Source organism: Apodemus sylvaticus, chromosome 8 (genome assembly GCF_947179515.1).
Source record: "Apodemus sylvaticus chromosome 8, mApoSyl1.1, whole genome shotgun sequence".
NCBI classification, from domain to species: domain Eukaryota; kingdom Metazoa; phylum Chordata; class Mammalia; order Rodentia; family Muridae; genus Apodemus; species Apodemus sylvaticus.
In genome coordinates, this window is record NC_067479.1 from 26717992 (window position 1) to 26736071 (window position 18080).

The window sequence follows — 18080 nt, forward strand, 5'->3', positions numbered from 1 at the left end:
GGCAAGCACCGATCCCTAACACTATTAATGATACAGGAGTCTAGCATGTTGTCCTCTGAGAGGCTCCTCTCAGCAGCTGACTCAAACAGATGCAGATGCCCACAGACAAACAGTAGATGGAGCTTGGGGATTCTTATGGCAGAATAGGAGGAAGGATTGTGGGTCTCAAAAGAGATAGGAACTCCACAGGACGACCAACAGAGTCAACTAACCTGGATCCTTGGGGCTCTCAGAAACTGAATCACCAACCAAAGAACATACATGGGCTGGACCTAGGCCTCTCTGCACATGTGTAGCAGATGTGTAGCTTAGTCCATGTGGGTCCCGAACAACTGGAGCCAGGCGTATCCCAAAAGCTGTTGCCTGTATGTGGGATACTTTTTCTAGCTGGGCTGCCTTGTCTGGCTTTAGTGGGAGTGGACTTGATGTGCCCTGGTGGAAGTATACCCAGGGAGGCCCCACCCACTCAGAGGAGAAGAGGAAGGGGGAGTGGGGGAAGAATTATGGGAGGGGGTGACCAGGAGGGGGACAACGAGAAGGATGTAAAGTGAATATGTAATAATAATAATCAACAAAAGAAATCTATATTTATAAAAACTATACAATCTAGTCAGGAGATAGAAAACATTTATTTTATAACAAAATACAAATGACTATTTGTACTTTATAGGCTGATTATTCTAAAATTTGTTAATTTAACATTAGTGAAAATAAACATTAAGTTACTTATATTTGAAAGTATCAAGCACATGATTGAAATGAACCTTCTCCGGGACAGACGCAGCACTTCAGGACTACATGATAAGACAGGCCCACTCTAGCGGAGAGTGGAGGGCCTGGCTGGTTAGGCTCCAGCTCTCTTCAACACCAAACATTAGGCCTTCATCTTTGGATTCTTGGGCCATTCTTGTGCTTCCTTTTTAGTCTGAAAAAGAAAAAAAAAGGGTAATGAAGCGATTTCATTTAAATGAAGTGATTGCCAGGAGCAGGCGATGCAGAGGACCGCACACCCGCCTGGGGTATCTGGGGTTTCTTGGGTAAGCAGACAAAGCCCCAGTCCCTAATTTGCACGCCTACCAGGCATCTGACACTGCCCTTTTAGGTTAGGGGTTGCTGAGTCCTTTCTTAGTGGGGTGGGGTCTTTTCATGCTTTTACCTTCAGGTGACAGGGCACCAGGCAATTCATCGCCACCCAAGCCAGCTCAGGCCCTGGCCCCAGCTCCTTGCCTCGAACCCAAGCCTAACAGGGAACTCAGACAGAAGAGAGAAGGGGAGAGTGGGACGGCCTAAGGGAGGGCTGCGCTGTGCGGCCTTTTCTGAGGGCCTCTATGGTTCTGGAGCTGGTAGAGACTGAGGTAGTCTTTACTGAGAATGGGTGAGATATGGGGCTGAGCTGGCGAGGAACCCACAGGCCTGTATCCGTTCCCCTGCTTCAGCAGGAAAGGTGACGATCTATTTCAGGGGAAGAGCCACTGTCCAGGGACACCGAAGCTCTGGCTGCCTCTGAACTCATTATTTAGCCAAGAATGATCTTGAATTCAAGATCTTGCATCAATTTCTTGAGTTCTGGGATTACTGGGGACACGTGTCAATCCTTCCGATCTGATTTCAGTTATTAAGACTTGGTTTAGGCCAGGTTTTAGTGCACAGCAGAACCAAAGGGCAGGCATAGAATGCCCCCATTGCAGCACATGCTGGTCTTGAACTCTCGCTAAAGAAGGCATTAAACTTCTGATCCTACATCCATCTCCTAACTGTTCAGACTATCCACATGAGCTAGCATACCGTTTATGCAATGCTCAAACCCAGGACTTCTTGAGTGCTCGGCAGGCCCTCTCCCAGTGAGCCACCTCATCTCCATCCCACCTCCTTCACCACAGGGCACATCTGTCACAGCTGCCGAAGGCCAGGGTGCATGTTAGAGTCACTGCAGATACAAACTCTTTGGTTTTGGGCAAATATCTAAAGATATGTATATCTCATTAGAGTATTATACAGAATAATTTCAGAGTCCATAGGACATGCTCATGAAGTGAATGGTCTATGTTTTTCTTACAATGTTTCTGGCTAGTTTTTGGTAATTACTATTATTAGGACTGGCTTTGTAAAGTAGGTTGTGAACTCGGTCCCTCCATTACTTCCTGTGGGTCTAGGTCTCATGTATTTCCCATTGGCATTAAACCTGCAAGCCCCAGACGACCCTGAACGTCTGACGCGCCTGTCTCCATTTCCCAAGTGCTGAAAATGTGGCTTGCTCTCCCTTATCTGACCTATGTGGAGGTGGAACCCAGGGCTTCCGGCATGCTAGGTAAGCATGCTTACTAAATCCATCAAGTCATTCCCAACCCCCAGACTGGCGATTGTTTCTAATTTTTGAAAGAGATGATGGAGAGCTGGTATAATTTCATTCTTAAAGGTTTGGTAGAATTTACCAGTTAAATAACTTGATTCTAGAGTTTGCTCTGTAGACCACTGTAATCTTTTCTTTTAAAGATTAATTAATTAATTTGTTTGTTTAATGAATATGAGTACACTGTAACTATCTTCAGACACACCAGAAGAGGACACCAGATTCCTTTACAGATGGTTGTGAGCCACCATGTGGTTGCTGGGAATTGAACTCAGGACCTCTGTAAGAACAGTCAGTGCTCTTAACCGCTGAGCCATCTCTCCAGCCCCCACCATGCTAGTCTTGAACTCAGAGATCCACCTGCCTCTGCTTCCCAAATGCTGGGCTCAAAGGTGTGCGCCATTACTGCCTGGCCTTGTTTTGCTATGTCAATTCACATTTAAAAAGACTTATTTTTATTTTTCTCCATTCTGTGTGTGTCTCTGTGTAGATATGCACACTTGAGTGGAGGTGCTGTGGAGGTCAGAGGTACAGGACCCCCTGGAGCTGGAGGAATAGGTGATTGGGAGCCACCTGACCAGGGCACTGGGGACCCGGGTGTCTTGGTTCTTATGTGAGTCATCTCTTCTGCTACTTTCTGATTAGGTTTTATTAATAGGAAGCAGAGAGGGTTTGCAGGTGCGGAGAGGAAGAAGCTGGGTATTTAATTCCCTTCTCTTTCTGTCTGGTTACTGCTTGATAATAGCTAAAGTCTATGATCACAACGTCAGAATTTCCACAGAAGACTCTCATCCCTTGCGTCCTTCTGAATCCTGGGAATGGCTATAGCATTGCACAGTTCCCATGTGCTGTGAGCAGCCATCCTCTCAGATGGTGTCTCCCCCCCCCTCCGCCCCCCTCCCCCCCACCCCCAAGGGAACTGACTGTAGTGCCAGGTCTCACAGTGTTGTTAGGAGAGTAAATGGCACAACACATAAACCCATCACCCTCAAGTGAGGTACTCTGCGGTCCCTTGTCTTTCCTCTCTGCTTTTTTGAGACAGAGTTTGTTGTTAAGATGAGTCTGGCCTGTAATTGGTGGCCATCCTGCCTCAGGCCTTGGTTTGAAGTCACCCCTACTCTACCAGGCCTGTTACTGCTATTGAGATAGAGTTTCACAGAGCCCGTGCAGGTCTCAAATTAGCTATGTTGGTGGACGGGTGATGCACCCAACACTTGGGAAGCAGAGGCAGGAAGACCAAGAAGCAAAATGGACACATAGCGAGTTCAAGGCTAGCCTGTACCACACCAGACCGTATCGTCCTCCCAAAGGACGTGTGACAAGAACCAGCTGTGTAGCTGAGGCTGGTTCTGAGACGCCGACTCTCATATCCTCATTTCCTAGTACCAGGATTACGACCTGGCCACCACGCCTGGCTCTAAGGACTGATTCTAGAGCTTCATGGGTGCAAGGCAAGTGCTCTCCACCAAGTGAGCGCCACGCCCAGCCCTAGCCTCTGTGCTTAACAAAATCATTACAGTTGTTTACTTGAATCATCTACTTAATAAGCTGTGCATTCTCTGTGGGAAGCCATAAAATGATGCTCAATAAAGGGTGGTTTAATGAGCAAACATATCTTTACTGTTAACTTTTAATCTAAATGTGATCTATATTAATCAGAGTAGTTGGCAGCAGGCGTCTGTGTAAGACCAAGTTTTGACACTGGTTAAAATTGGATATTAATTGGATTAAAAATTTGGATATCCAATTAATATTTCTTTAAAAAAGCCTTATAAAGGTGAAGCAGATTGTTTGGAACTTTTTCTGATTAGGATTCAAGTCACGCTTTAAAGATTACATTTTTAAAATAATTTCTGTGTATTGTTGGTATTTGATAAATATTAGAAAGAACTTAATTTTAAACTTATTTCTTGTAAGCTTTTTGTTTTACCCCAGTGTTTCGAGACAGGCTTTCTCCATGTTGATGAGAACATTGGCTGTCCTGGACTCACTTTATAGACCAGGCTGGCTTCGAACTCACAGAGATCCGCCTGCCTCTGCCTCCTGAGTACTGTGATCAAAGGTATGCACCACCACATCCAGTTTTAAATTTTTTCTATACAAACATTTTCTCCATATCTGGTTTCTGTTTGTTTGTTTGTTTTTTGAGACAGGGTTAATGGTGCATTTCTTCAATTCCAGCAACTGGAAGACAGGTGGATCTCTTGGAGATCCAGGCTTGGATGATCTACACAGATTTCCAGGCTTCAAAATCTATATAGAGAGACCCTGTCTTAAAATGGGGAAAGAATAAAAAAGAAAGAAAATCCATCCATCCATCCATCTCCCTGCACTCTCTTTAACTCTACTTCCAATTGGTTGGAATGTCCCACCTTCCCTAAGTCTCCTCAGGGGAGGGTCTGTTCTCTCCAGTCTATTCCTATACCTGTCCATTCTCCTCCTTCAGTATACTGTGAATCTCTGTTGAATTGTGAAACAGATAATCCTGTTTCTGCTTCCCAAGGGCTGGGATTACAATCATGAACCACCACGCCCAGTATTTGTTTTTTAAAAGAAATATAACATACATGAATCTTGAAGATACTACACTGAGTGAAATAAACCAGAAAGGCTAGAGACTGCTTGTAGAGTGCTTGTCTAACACGCAGAAGCCCGGTGTGGTCCCCAGCACCAGGTACATCAGGAGTGGTAGTGCACCTGCAGCCAGGGCACAGCTGACACAGACACCCCAGGCTGTGCCCCACAGAAGTGTCAGGCCATCCATGGACCTCTAAGACCTTGGAGATGGGTGGAAGAGAATATTGAAAATGTATTATTTCCTGATAATTACTTGAACTGTTATGCTATATATATATATATATATATATATATATATATATATATGTCTTGCCATATATATATATATATCAAGTACTTTATTCTATAGCCTTCTTTATTCTATAGCCTTCTATACTTAACAGCAAAGATGTTGTTACTTGGAATACTGCCATTTAAACATTCCCCCAAGGTCTGGGTGGTGGTGGCTTACGCCTTTAATTCCAGCAGTTGGGAAGCAGAGGCAGGTGGATCTCTGCGTTCGAGGCTAGCCTGGTCTGGACAGTAAGTTTCAGGACAGGCTATACACAGAGAAGCCTCGTCTGGAAAGGATGGAAACAGTGTCCCTCCATGTGGCAAGCATGGTGGCCCATGCCTTTCATCCTAGCACTGAGGCAGGGGTTCTGCTAAGAGTGTGAGGCCAGCCCACTGTCCTCGCTGTCTGAGTTGAGCCTTCCTCAGTCCTGTACCCAGGGCAGCAAGGTGAGAGCCTGTTCCCACACACCTGGGCAGGCACTCTTCCTGCCAGGCTCAAGCATCAACCTTTTCAGGAGGCTAGACCTTCTCGACCCTCTCCCACCCTGCTTTGGTGTTTTCTACAGAACATGCCATGCTTTTCACACCCTATATAGCGTACTCTGTGCCTTACAGGCAGGACCTTATTATGGAGCTGAGACTCCTGGATTTGGCAAGCCTCCTACCCCTGCCTTTTGAGTGCTGGGAGCACAGCACATCAGGCCTGGCTCTTTATCACAGCTCTTAGGCAAACCCAGGGCCTGGTGCATGCTGGGTAAATGCTCTACCATGGAGCTTCATCCTTGCCAGTATTAGACACATAAAAGCTGCATAAATGTAAGGTGTTAGTGTGTAATGTTTCAGTATGTAATTGTATAATATTCAAATCAGAGAGAAGCCCTTAAAATATTTACAGTGAAAAGAATAAACTTCAGTCTATTTTTGTGTGTTGATTTATAGTATAGAGTGTGAACAGGGGGGTTTCTAACCCATTGGCCTATACTATTACTCAGCACAAAGGAGATGAAGGGATGTGGCTTGTGTCTGCTCAGTTCTATGTTAATCTGGGCATGAGGTTTTAGAGTTGATACAGTGTTTCTCCTGGGTCATGATCACACAGGACAACAGAGCTAGATCACAGCTGTAACTAAAGCAGGAAGCATGGTTCTTTACCACAAAGACAATGTACAGCTCTAAGCCACAGTGTGCTTAGGAAGGCATAGAAGTACCACATTCACTTATATGAATCTTGTTTTAGATCTTATGTAGCCCTGGCTGGCCTGGAATTTGCAAAACTCCTCTTGCCTCTACCTCCTAATTGTTGGCATAAAAATGTGGGATTACACTGCATTCAAACTCAGCTACCACCCAAAGATATCTATGTCGGGCCTTCCATGGGTGAACTGTTTTCTTCTGATAGGGTGTGTGTGTGTATGTGTGTGTGTGTGTGTATAACCTAAGCTGGCCTTGAACTTGTGATCAGGCACCCCAGCTGCAAGGACAGGTGTGTATCATCATGCCTGCTACTGGGACACGCCTGCCTTTGCTCATATATTAATTATAATGTATGCTGCCTTGAACTATATTAGGATTGAACATATGACCTCTCATCTACCTAGCATCGTATTCTCATTTGTTACTATCAAAGTGTGAACAAATGCCAAGTGAATAGTTTTGATAGGTTGATTTGACTCATTAAATGAGGAAGTCGTCATTTCTAGATAGTTTAGCTAGTGATGTGCTATTACTAGTACATCAGCAAAGCTTGAACTTCTAAAAATTATATTAGCATGGATTGTAAATTTCCATTACCGACTCTTGATTAGTATGAAGTGATTAGTATAACATGGAGCACAGATTAATAGGCATGCCCATGGTCTGTTTGTATATGGGTTAGATGCTGAATTGGATATTTAAAAAGAAATAAACAATATAACAAAATATAATCGAGATATTACAGAGAATGGATGTGGCTTACAAAGACAAATTATTCACTGTTGGACCCTTTAAAAACTTTTCTAACTCTGAACAGACCATGGATAACATTTTTGGGCATAATGATTCAGCTACACAAGCAGCTAGTCTTTATTTTGGTAATTTCACCTTTAGATAAAGTGATAACTCTTTTATTCTACTGTCCTAACAGTTTTTGGTTCTTCAACCCATATAGTGGTGCTGTGTATAACTAAGTTTGATATACCTTCCTCAGTTATTAACACAATTAACCTTTTACATAAGAAGAGTCCCTGGCCCCTGCCCAAAGAGGGTTTCTGAGATCCACCACCCCTGCCTCCTGAGTGCTGGGATTAAAGGCATGTGCCGTCACTGCCTGGCAGAGAGTCCTTATTTTAAATTCACCACTCACATAAGTTCTTTCAGATGAAGCCAATTTCCATTTATTGCTGTAGGTATCACTACCAAGACATGCTTAATGATTATCTTTTGTTACTGTGAATTCCACCTTAATTATTATGTGTTTGTGCTTGCTTAAGCTAATTATATTTATAATTTTATAGAGAAACAGTACAAATTAATAAAAATACTTTAATTGGTACAATGTTAACACATCCCAAAGTAAACTAGTCCACCTTTTGTGAGAGCTGCTGTGCAGACACATGAGCAGATAACTGGGAGCCCACCAGCACAGTCAGTCAGTAGTCCCAGGGGGGCTTTGGAGACGATCAACTGATAAGACAAAAACCTTTGCGCCATCCAGACACAGCCGACTAAGGCATTAATCTATAACTCTGCGATTCTAACACACCAAGAAAGCTTGTTAAAGAGAGAAGGAAGGGTGGCTGATAAAAGCAGACACTGTAAGCCCCGGATTACTGCTGGCATCCAGGAAAAGGCCAGAGATTAAGACTCTATTAGTGTTTAACTAGCACAACTTCTAAGGAAGAGAGAGCCTGTGTTTAGTAGACATAATTACCCTGTTTTCTAATGCTACAGGCCAGGACACAAATGGATTTCAAAGTCCTCACAGGTACAGCCCAACTTCAAGGAGTTCCCGCTGGTATGGGTTTATACGGGGAAAACATGAGACTGTCTGGGGTCATTCGCCCTGTACTCTCTCATCCCAAGCTCACTCAGAAATTTATTTCAAAGGGCTTAACACTAAGCTATATATAAAAGAGGCTACAGTAGCATTTCTGAGTTTAGAAATAAAAATTAAGTTGTTTTTTTTTTTTTTTTTTTTTCAGATAGGTTCTATCATTCTGTAGTCCAGGCTCGCTTAAAACTCACTATGTAAGTTGTATTGGCCTCAAACTTAAGGCTAGCCTCCTGCCTCAGCCTTCCAAATGCTGAGCACACAGGCTAAACTGTGGGTTTCCAGAGACGCACCCAGTGGGAGCTACTAGTTGCACACACACTGCTAACTCTAGTTTGCAGCTGGCCTCACTCTCCAGAGTTTAGTTTGCTACTGGGTGTGTTGTTTTAAGAGCTTCTTAGAAACTGGAGAAGGTGTCTTGAGACAAAGAGCTGTGATTAGGTCAGAGGAAGGAGGAGCCTACAGTCCACACAATGGATGGGGAGCTCAGGGGCCACACTGCTTCCCAGCGGCCCCTTAAGGCCACTGCAGATGAGGATGGCTTGCTGCGCTCCTCCGCCTGCATTTCTACAACACGCGTCCTTCCAGTAGGGCTCCTTTGTTCCAAGTACACTGAAGCTTTCTGTCATCTTAACATGGGAAGATGACGCTCACTCGGTGGGTGCATGCGTCTGTAACCCCAGCCTCTGCAGGCAGAGGCAGCCGAGCAAAGCCTATCGATAGATATGAGACCTTCCTAAACATCCGAGGGCTGGACAGTAGCTCAGAGTGGAGCCCTTGCCACACACAAGTGTGAGAAGGGGTGTCAGTCCCTAGCGCAGGAGGAGCAAGGCGGGGTAGATTACGTAATCACAAATATCTTCCATACCACTGATCTTGAGAGGCCACATCTGAGTGTGTAAAGAGGAGGCTGGGAGCACAATGCCTGTGCTCGACTCGTTTTTTTATAAGCATCTAGAGGACTTACATTTCTTCTTAAAGTTCAAGGGTTCACTGAACTGGAATATCAAAGAAAAATGTTCTGGTCTTGAGTCTTGTAGGACTGCAAGTTAAACCTCAGGTTTTCTCTTGGACAAGCATGTTGAAGCAGAGCAGTCACAATGCACTCTGTCTCCCACCTTTTTACTCCTTGTAGTATTTGCTGAAACACATATTTTTCAGTATTTGCTAAGATGCTCTCTATAAACTTTTCCATCCCTTCCTTCAGGCCAGGGTTTCCTACATAGCCCAGGCTGGCCTCCAGTTCACTCTGTGGATAAGGTTGGCCTTGAATTCCCTAGTGACCTTACTCAGCCTGCCACAATCAGGGAATACAGGCGTGCTCTCCAATACCCTTTGTTTTATGGCTATCCAGCCCCTTTTAATTTTATTTTAAAAATTCTTTTCACTTTTATTCTCTCTTTTCTTCCTTCATCTCCGTTGCCTGCTTTGCCCCCTTCCCCCACAATAAACCTCTCTCACGGGGAAAGAAAAATAACTTCAGATAGGGTCTTATCAAAGTTGATCACACTGGTTTAGAACTTACAATTCCCTTGCCCAAGCCTCCCATGTGTCTGAGATGGCAGGCACATACTGGTTAGCATGCACTGTTTTTATTCTGTAGGAGAGACTCAGAACATAACATTTTATAATGAACAGAAGCAGCTGAGAGTTTCTACCCTTTTTATTCTTATGCAATTTAAAAATGATTCCCTGGGGAGGCCTCTCAGTGGGTAAAGTGCTTGTCAAAGGTCTGAGTCTGGACGTCTAGCATCCACTACAGCGGGATGCAGTGATGCAAGTCTAGAATCCCGAGTCCTGGGTGGAGACTGAAAAGTCACAGGAAACTTGAGGGCCAGGAGCAGAAACAACAGACCCAGTAGTAATCCTCCCAAAACATGAGCCCAGAGAATATGCAGACATAGCCACATCAAGTGCATACACAAAATGCAAAAATCATGCAGAATAATTTTTTTAATCCCTTGTAATTTGTTCCTGTAGGTGGGAGAAGGAAAAATGTAGATTTAGGATGATTTCTAAGCAAGTTCAATATGCTCATTAGAAACATAAAATCCAACTCTCATCTAATGTATATATATTTAGAAAATAGATTAATATAGACATTGCTAGACCTTTGCATAATACTATCCAAACTAATTAAAGCAAATATGATTGAGAAGAAAAAATATATTTAGTGAGAAGCAGAGATTAAAATTCTAAATATTTTTAGCTGTACTTACAAACAGCGTTGGCTTAGGTATAAATATATTATCTTCATGTTCTCTTGGCATGGTCAAAGTCTTTGAGTGATTTCCTGTCATTCTTTCTGCTTCCATTTTTGTTAGCAGTAAATTGTTCTCGGAATGTTTACTACACATATTAGCGATAATCTGCTTCATAGCTGCAAACTCCTGTTGATATGACAACGAAAAACAGTAAGGATGGTCTTGTCAGTCAGACTAATTATTATTCTGTATTATTAGTATTCAAATACTTGAATAATTATACCATATAAAAGGAAAGTTGTGAAAATAAAACATTAATGTATAACAATAATGCACATGGTTTATTATTAATTTTTTAAAAGATTTATTTTATGTATATGAGTACACCATTGCTTTCTTTAGGCACACCAGAAGAGGGCATCAGATCCTATTACAGATGGTTGTAAGCCACCATGTAGCTGCTGGGAACTGAACTCAGGGACTCTGGAAGAGCAGTCAGTGCCCTTAACCATTGAGCCATCTCTCCAATCCCATATGATTCTTAAAATAGTAAATATGACAATACTTTCAGCATTACAACTAACTTTTTTTTGATTGAGACAGGATTTCTCTGTGTAACAGCCCTGGGTGTTCTGGAACTTACTCTATAAACCAACCAGGCTGGTCTTGAACTCAGAGAAGCCCCTGCCTCTGCCTCGCAAGTGCTGGGTACAATATATTAACTTTTAATATGTTTGTGGTTGCTAGGATTTTTTTTGCATATTAGAGTCACACACAGAGCTTCAACAAATACCCCATGATGTGTGTGTGTGTCACAAGTATAGAAGGTGACACCATTGCTGTGGAATGCCCCCTGGAGTGCTACTGCAGTTTTCTGCAGGTGTTTGCTGAGTAGATGGGTTAGGAACTATTACTATTGTTTAATTGCTGAAAGGAAACCCAGGCCTTGTGCGCGGCATGCAGTCTTAGCCTCCTAGATCAGCTATTACCTCCTCAAGTCTAAACTCAAAGAGGCAGAGAGAGAACACACATTCAGTTAGTCAGTTTAATACAGCTTTAGCACGTCTCTGGCTGGAGGAGTCCTGGAACCTTTTACAAATGATAAATGGAGGTGGCTGGAGTTGCCTTTTCTAATTTTTCTGGCCTTGTGTATGCCAGCCCCAAGTACTTCACCACTGAGCGACACCCCATCCTGTCAAGTTGCCTTTCCAGAATATTTATGTCTTTACTTATTTGAGAAGTGCTATGCTATGTAGTTATTACTTTGTAGCCCAGGATGGCCTTGAACTCAAGATAGTCCCGTTGCCTTGGGCTTCACACTGTTGGGATTTTAAACACGTCCCTTGGATTTTAGTTTGCTTTTTGAGTGAAAAATTAATTATGCTGAACTCTTTGGAGAATTTAGAGTGAAATTTGCAACCACATCCTTTCAAGTCTATTATTTTCCTCCCTGACAAACTTTGGCTAGTGGATGCTTATGATTACTAAAACTGATACATCAAACCCAAATACCTGGGGGAAATGGTGAACTACATTGTTTATCTGTAGAATAATGGTAGGCTCTGCTCTAGGCAATTCTTGTTCTCATGCCAACACACAAAACTTAGGGTAACAGGAGGGTGCCCTGCTCCCTGCTCCTGATCTGTTTATAGACGTCAGCGCTGGGTCAGAGCAAGTCCCTACAGGCCTCTCTTCTCTGGCTGTCATTAGTTCTATTTAGAACCACCTGGCTGGAGTAGATATTTTAAAACAGACTAGAGTTTGAGCCATGCTGCCTTCTAACTCCAGGGCCAGGGGGGAGCTGGAACCCACAGTGCTGCAGTCCTTCCTCTCTCCTTTCTGCAGTGCCACTGATGTCTTGTGTGAACGAAATCACAATGATTGGGGCCATTCTGGAACCATTTTGCTTCCAAGATTGTGTTATTTAATTTATGGTAAAGAATGCAGCATTGATTTGATGTTAAGCTTATTCAGTTGCAACAGATTTTATTAATTTTTTTCCTCTGGTAGTCCAGGCTAGCCTCTAATTTTCCTTGAAGGCAAGAATGATTTTGGACTTTTGATCCTCCTGGATGCTGGAATTACAGGCTTGTACCACCTGCTTATGTGGTGATGTGTTTATGGATGGCACATCCATAGCCCAGCAACCTTTTTACCAAGTGATGTACATCCTCAGCGTCACGTACAGCTGAGCTTTTGCACTTAATGGGAAAGGGGAAAAGGATGTTTTCTTAGTTGATCAAAACCACATAGTTTCTCTTTTGCTTTTGCTGGTGTGTATAGAAGCAGGTTCAAGAAACAGATTTTCCTTGATGTTGATCAGAAGATTAGAAGGGAGATTAATATCTTTGTTTCATCTACACTATGATTACCACAATTTGGGAAGCTAAGATCAGAGTGTTACTTTCATCTGAGTACATAAACAATATTAACATGGTCTCTGAAATCCAGAAAGAACACTTTAAAAGCAGCCAGATTTGGTAAAATTCCTATTAGGATCCACTGATACTGTGCACACCAGAACAAGATAGCTCTTTGATTTTAGCTTATATGCTGAGTCTTTTTTTTTTTCTTTTTGGTTTTTCGAGACAGGGTTTCTCTGTGTAGCCCTGGCTGTTCTGGAACTCAGAAATCTGCCTGCCTCTGCCTCCCAAGTGCTGGGATTACAGGCGTGCGCCACCACTGCCTGGCTATATGCTGAGTCCTTAATATATTAATATAAACATATTAACATATAGCAATACAAATGTTTATACTACTTAAACATATACATATATGATGTTTATTTCAAATAGTGGCTCACTGTATAACCTTGGTTGGCCTAGAACTTGCTATATAAAACAGACTGACCTTGAACTCACAACCCTCTGTCTCTACATTAAAAAATATTACATTTATTTATTTACTTATTACTTGTGGTTTGTGTGTGTGTGTGTGCTCGTGCGCGCGCATGCAGTGTGTACTAGAGGACATGCTTGTGCTACAGTTAGTGTGTGGAGGTCAGGGGAGTAGTATTCTTACCATGTGGTTCCTGGGGATGAATTTAGGTTCTCAGGCTTGGCAGTAAGTCTTGCTGGCCCCTAGATTCTTCCTCTAATACGTTATCAATACTTAGACTCACTTAGGCCAGTTACTGAGGTTCATTTTTTAGAGACTAGGTCTTACTATGTTCAGTATCTCAGGGACAGCCCAGGCTGATGTAGACAAACTCACTATGTAGACAAATAGAGCTTTTCATTATAGATTCTTTTGCCTCTGTTCTGGGCTTTAAGTTCCTATTTGTACTTTGATTTTTTTTTACTTTTTGTTTTAAAAAGGTTTTCTTTTCACACTTTCTGTCTTTTTCTTATCTCACAATGGAAAGAGCTAAGCAGGGTCTTTTTTTGTTTTTTGTTTTGTTTTTTCCGAGACAGGGTTTCTCTGTATAGCCCCGGCTGTCCTGGAACTCACTCTGTAGACCAGGCTGGCCTCGAACTCAGAAATCTGCCTGCCTCTGCCTCCCAAGTGCTGGGATTAAAGGCGTGCACCACCACTGCCTGGCTAAACCGTGCCTTTCTGTTAGTTGTTGTTGTTTTTTTTAAGATTTATTTATTATTATATGTAAGTACACTGTCACTCTCTTTAGATACTCCAGAAGAGGGTGTCAGATCTCATTATGGATGGTTGTGAGCCACCATGTGTTTGCTGGTGGGGATTTGAACTCAGGACCTTCAGAAGAGGAGACAGTGCTCTTACCACTACCACCCCCAGCCATCTTTCCAGCTGCCCCCCCCCCTTTTTTTTTTTGACAGGATCTAATGTAAGCCTAGGTTTCCATGCCTCAAATCCCACAGTGAATCTAAGGCTGGGCCTGAACTTCTCTGATCCTCCTGCCTCTCTCTCTCTCACCAACACAGAGACTCAAATTCCACAGTGCCAGGCTCATAATGATGCTGGTTTTTGAGATTTATTTTTTTGTCTTTTAAAAAAATTAGTTTTTTAAAAAAAGATTTATTTATTTTATGTATATGAGTACAACGTGGCTGTCTTCAGACACACCAGAAGAGGGCATCAGATCCCATTACAGATAGTTGTGAGCCACCATGTGGTTGCTGGGAATTACCTCAGGACCTCTGGAAGAGCAGTCAGTGCTCTTAACCTCTGAGCCATCTCTTCAGTCCTTTCCTTATTGTTTTGAAGTATGGTTTTATGGTGTGGTTCAGGATAATGAGAATGTTCCGCATAACCCAGACTGCGCTCAGGATCTTTTTGCTTTAGCTTTCTGAGGGTTGGGATTATAGGTTTACGCACCAGCATTAGTGGGACAGACTTTCTATAGACTACTTTTAGGATTGATGCCTTACTGTTATTCTGAAACTTATTTTATTGGGTATATTGGCACATTTTATCTTCTTTCTTATCTTTTCCTCCCCTCCCTCCCTCTCCCCTCCCTCTCCCCCTCTCCCCTTCCTCCTTTCCTTCCCTGGGTCAGGGTCTCTCTGTGTAGCCCTGGCTATCATGGAAGTTACTCTGTAGACCAGACTGAACTTGAACTCAGATTCCTGCCTCTGCATGAGTACTGGGATCAAAGGCACGTGCCACCACCAACGATTGGCTGTTGTATCCTCTCTTTGAAGTCTTTTTTGCACTGTGTATGTGTACCATACACACAAACACACACACACACACACACACACTATATATATATATATATATATATATATATATATATATATATATATATATATATATATATATATATATATTTCACCATTTGTGTGGGTATGATGATCTTTCTAGCAGGTCTCACTCTAGGGCTATCATGAAGAATGCAGAATTCTTCCCCAAACGTGAGTGTCCCTTCATTCTGTCTAATTCTAGCTTATTCTTGGCTGATGACTGATTTAAAAAGTCATTTCCAAGATAAAAGAAACTTCTGTTGTTCTGGTATGTAAAGTAATAAAATGATTATAATTATGAGAATAAATGAGGCATTCACTACTTTAACAAATGAAGAACTATTTGATTACAAATGAAGGCTAAATCAAAGATAAAACAAAACAAAAACTGTATATAGTGAGCTGGGTATGGCAGCAATCCCGCACACTTAAGATGCTAAGGAAGGAATACTGAAAATTCAAGCCCAGCCTGAGCCACCTTTGAGACCCCTCCCCCCCCAAAACACCCCGTGTAGCACAGGATTCTAGAACGGCAGAGTGAAAGCTATAGGGCTGCACATGACATTCCCGATGATGGTGACTGTTTACTACCCAGTCTCTAGGAGAAATCCTAAAAGCACACATCTTGCCACTTGCTGTTAAGGATTCGCACAGTGGCGGCATGTTAGCACAGCTCAACTGCTGAGCAGTGCTTAATGGTATTGCATAGCTGATGCCAATAAACTGCTCAAAGTTGTAAACTCTGCAAAGATGTTGGCAGGGGGACACACAGATAGCATTTCTCGATGAAAGTAGCTCTGAAAAGTATAATACAAACTATGTGCTCCCCTGGAGTACAAGGAAGTGCTTTTATATATGAGCAACAACATGTCAGGACCAACCAGCCAGACAATTCTGTACAGTTTTGGCTTTAGGTTATATAAGGTAGAAATCAATCTGGCTTTAAGTCAAGAACATACTTTGCATAAACTTCATTTAAAGGTATATTTTAAATTATATATATATATATATATATTTAATTTATTATTATAATTAAGTATACTGTAGCTGTCTTCAGACACACCAGAAAAGGGTATCAGATCTCATTACATATGGTTGTGAGCCACCATGTGGTTGTTGGGATTTGAACTCAGGACCTTTGAAAGAGTAGTCAGTGCTCTGAGCCATCTCTCCAGCCCTTAAATTATAGTATATATTTTTATTTACTTGTTTTTTTGAGGCATGGTCTTTGTAAGCAACCATAGAGGGTCTCACACTCACAGTGTAGCCCAGGCTAACTTTAAACTTGTGGCAATCATTCTGCGTCGGCTTCAGTGTCTCCAGTATTGGGATTACAGCTGTGAACTATCATGTCTTCTTTTAAGGAAAGCATTTTGCTTTAGAAACCTTCAAAGACTGTCCAGTGATCTTGAAGAGATGGCCACTAGCAGCATAAGTGCTCCTAAGAGAAAGAAATCCTCACCCAAGGAGGAAGTGGAGCCCCATGACCCCTAAGAAGAAAAGGAAAATTTCCAAGGAGGAGCCTGAGGCTGCTGCTAGCTGCACAAAGAGCAGCACAAAGAAAAAGAAAAAGGTCCAGAAAGTGCAGGAGGATTAGAACAGACCTGCTTGGTGGGAGGGGCATCCTTGTGGTGGCAGCTCCTGCCTGTGATAAACCCCAATAAAAACACAAAACCAAAAAAAAAAAAAGAGAAAATTTCAAAGACAAAAAGGTGGGCTAGCTGGCTCTAGTGGTTGATGCTTTTAATCTAAGCACTTGAGAGGCCAAAGCAGATGGATCTCTGAGTTCAAGGCTAGCCTGGTCTACATAGGGAGTTTAGAACAACCAGAGCTATGTAGTGAGACCCTATCTCAAAACTGAAAACCAAAGCAAACCAAACCAAATCAAAGCAAACCAGACCAAACCAAATCTAACCCAATCCAACCCAACCCAACGAAACCAAAGCAAACCAAACCAAATCCAACCCAATCTAAACCAACCAACCCAACCTAACCCAACCCAACCCAAACCAAACCAAACCACCAAACACCAACCAACAAACCTATCAACAATCAAGGAAGCAACAAAAAGGAAATAAAAAGAAGAAGCCAAGGTAGAAAGATGGCTCTGGGATAAAGCCACCTGCTGCTAAGCGCTAAGCAAGGACCTAGATCTGGTCAGAAAGCTCCACGAAGTGGAAGGAGAGAACCAATCCCACAACTAGTCTGACCTGCACACAGTGACTGTGGTATCCACCTGCTTCCCCACACAAAATAAATACAGAATTAAAAAAAAAATTAAGAGGGGGCTGGAAAGATGGTGCAAAGATCAAGATTTCCAGCTGTTCCTCTAGAGGACCCAGATTAAATTCCCAGCACCCACATGGTGGCTCATAATGATCTGTAACTCCAGTCCTGGGGATATGACTCCCTCTTCTGACCTCCATGGACATGCGAGACATACGAATAGTACCCAGACATGCATGCAGGCAGAGCACTCCCACACAAATGTTTTAGAAGGAAGTGAAGGGTGTAGCATGCTGGCTAGCTGGGTTTTTTTTTGGTCAACCTGACACAAGCTAGAATGTCTATGATTCTACTACTGATATGATCCACTACTGAAGATTTGGGCAAATGCCTGTATCAGACTGAGCTATGGACAATCCTGCGGGACACTGTTTTTACAAGTTAGTGATTGATGTGAGGCTGGTCCATTATGAGTCAGGGCACAGTGCTCGAAGGCTCTATAAAGCAGCAGGGTGAGCCATGCAGTAAGTGGCTTCTGCCAGTCTGTTCTCAGTCCTTGCCTCTGATTCCTGCTGACTTCCCTGGATGATGGAGTGTGACCTGAGGCCTGTAAGATGAAATCAATCCTTTCTTCTTCAAGTTGCTTTTGGGTATGGAGTTTTATTACAGTACCAGTAAACTATCTACTATATAGAGCATCCTGACTTCTCCATTCTCTCCACCACCTCTCCCTCTCTCCTCAACTCCCTGCAGACAAGGCT

The 18080-nt window shown here is 42.7% G+C and overlaps 1 protein-coding gene across 3 annotated transcripts in view; it reads right to left on the reverse strand.

Annotated features, from left to right (window-relative positions):
- Positions 1 to 610: 610 nt before the first annotated feature.
- Positions 611 to 18080, reverse strand: part of Pibf1 (progesterone immunomodulatory binding factor 1) — a 182155-nt gene continuing 164685 nt past the window's right edge. For all 3 annotated transcript variants that reach the window (XM_052190803.1, XM_052190804.1, XM_052190801.1), the window contains 2 exons: positions 10451 to 10621; positions 611 to 925 (listed from right to left, as the gene is read on the reverse strand). In XM_052190803.1, the coding sequence (XP_052046763.1) occupies positions 875 to 925; positions 10451 to 10621 (222 nt within the window). In that variant the 3' untranslated portion in view covers positions 611 to 874. The remainder of the gene's footprint in view (positions 926 to 10450; positions 10622 to 18080) is intronic.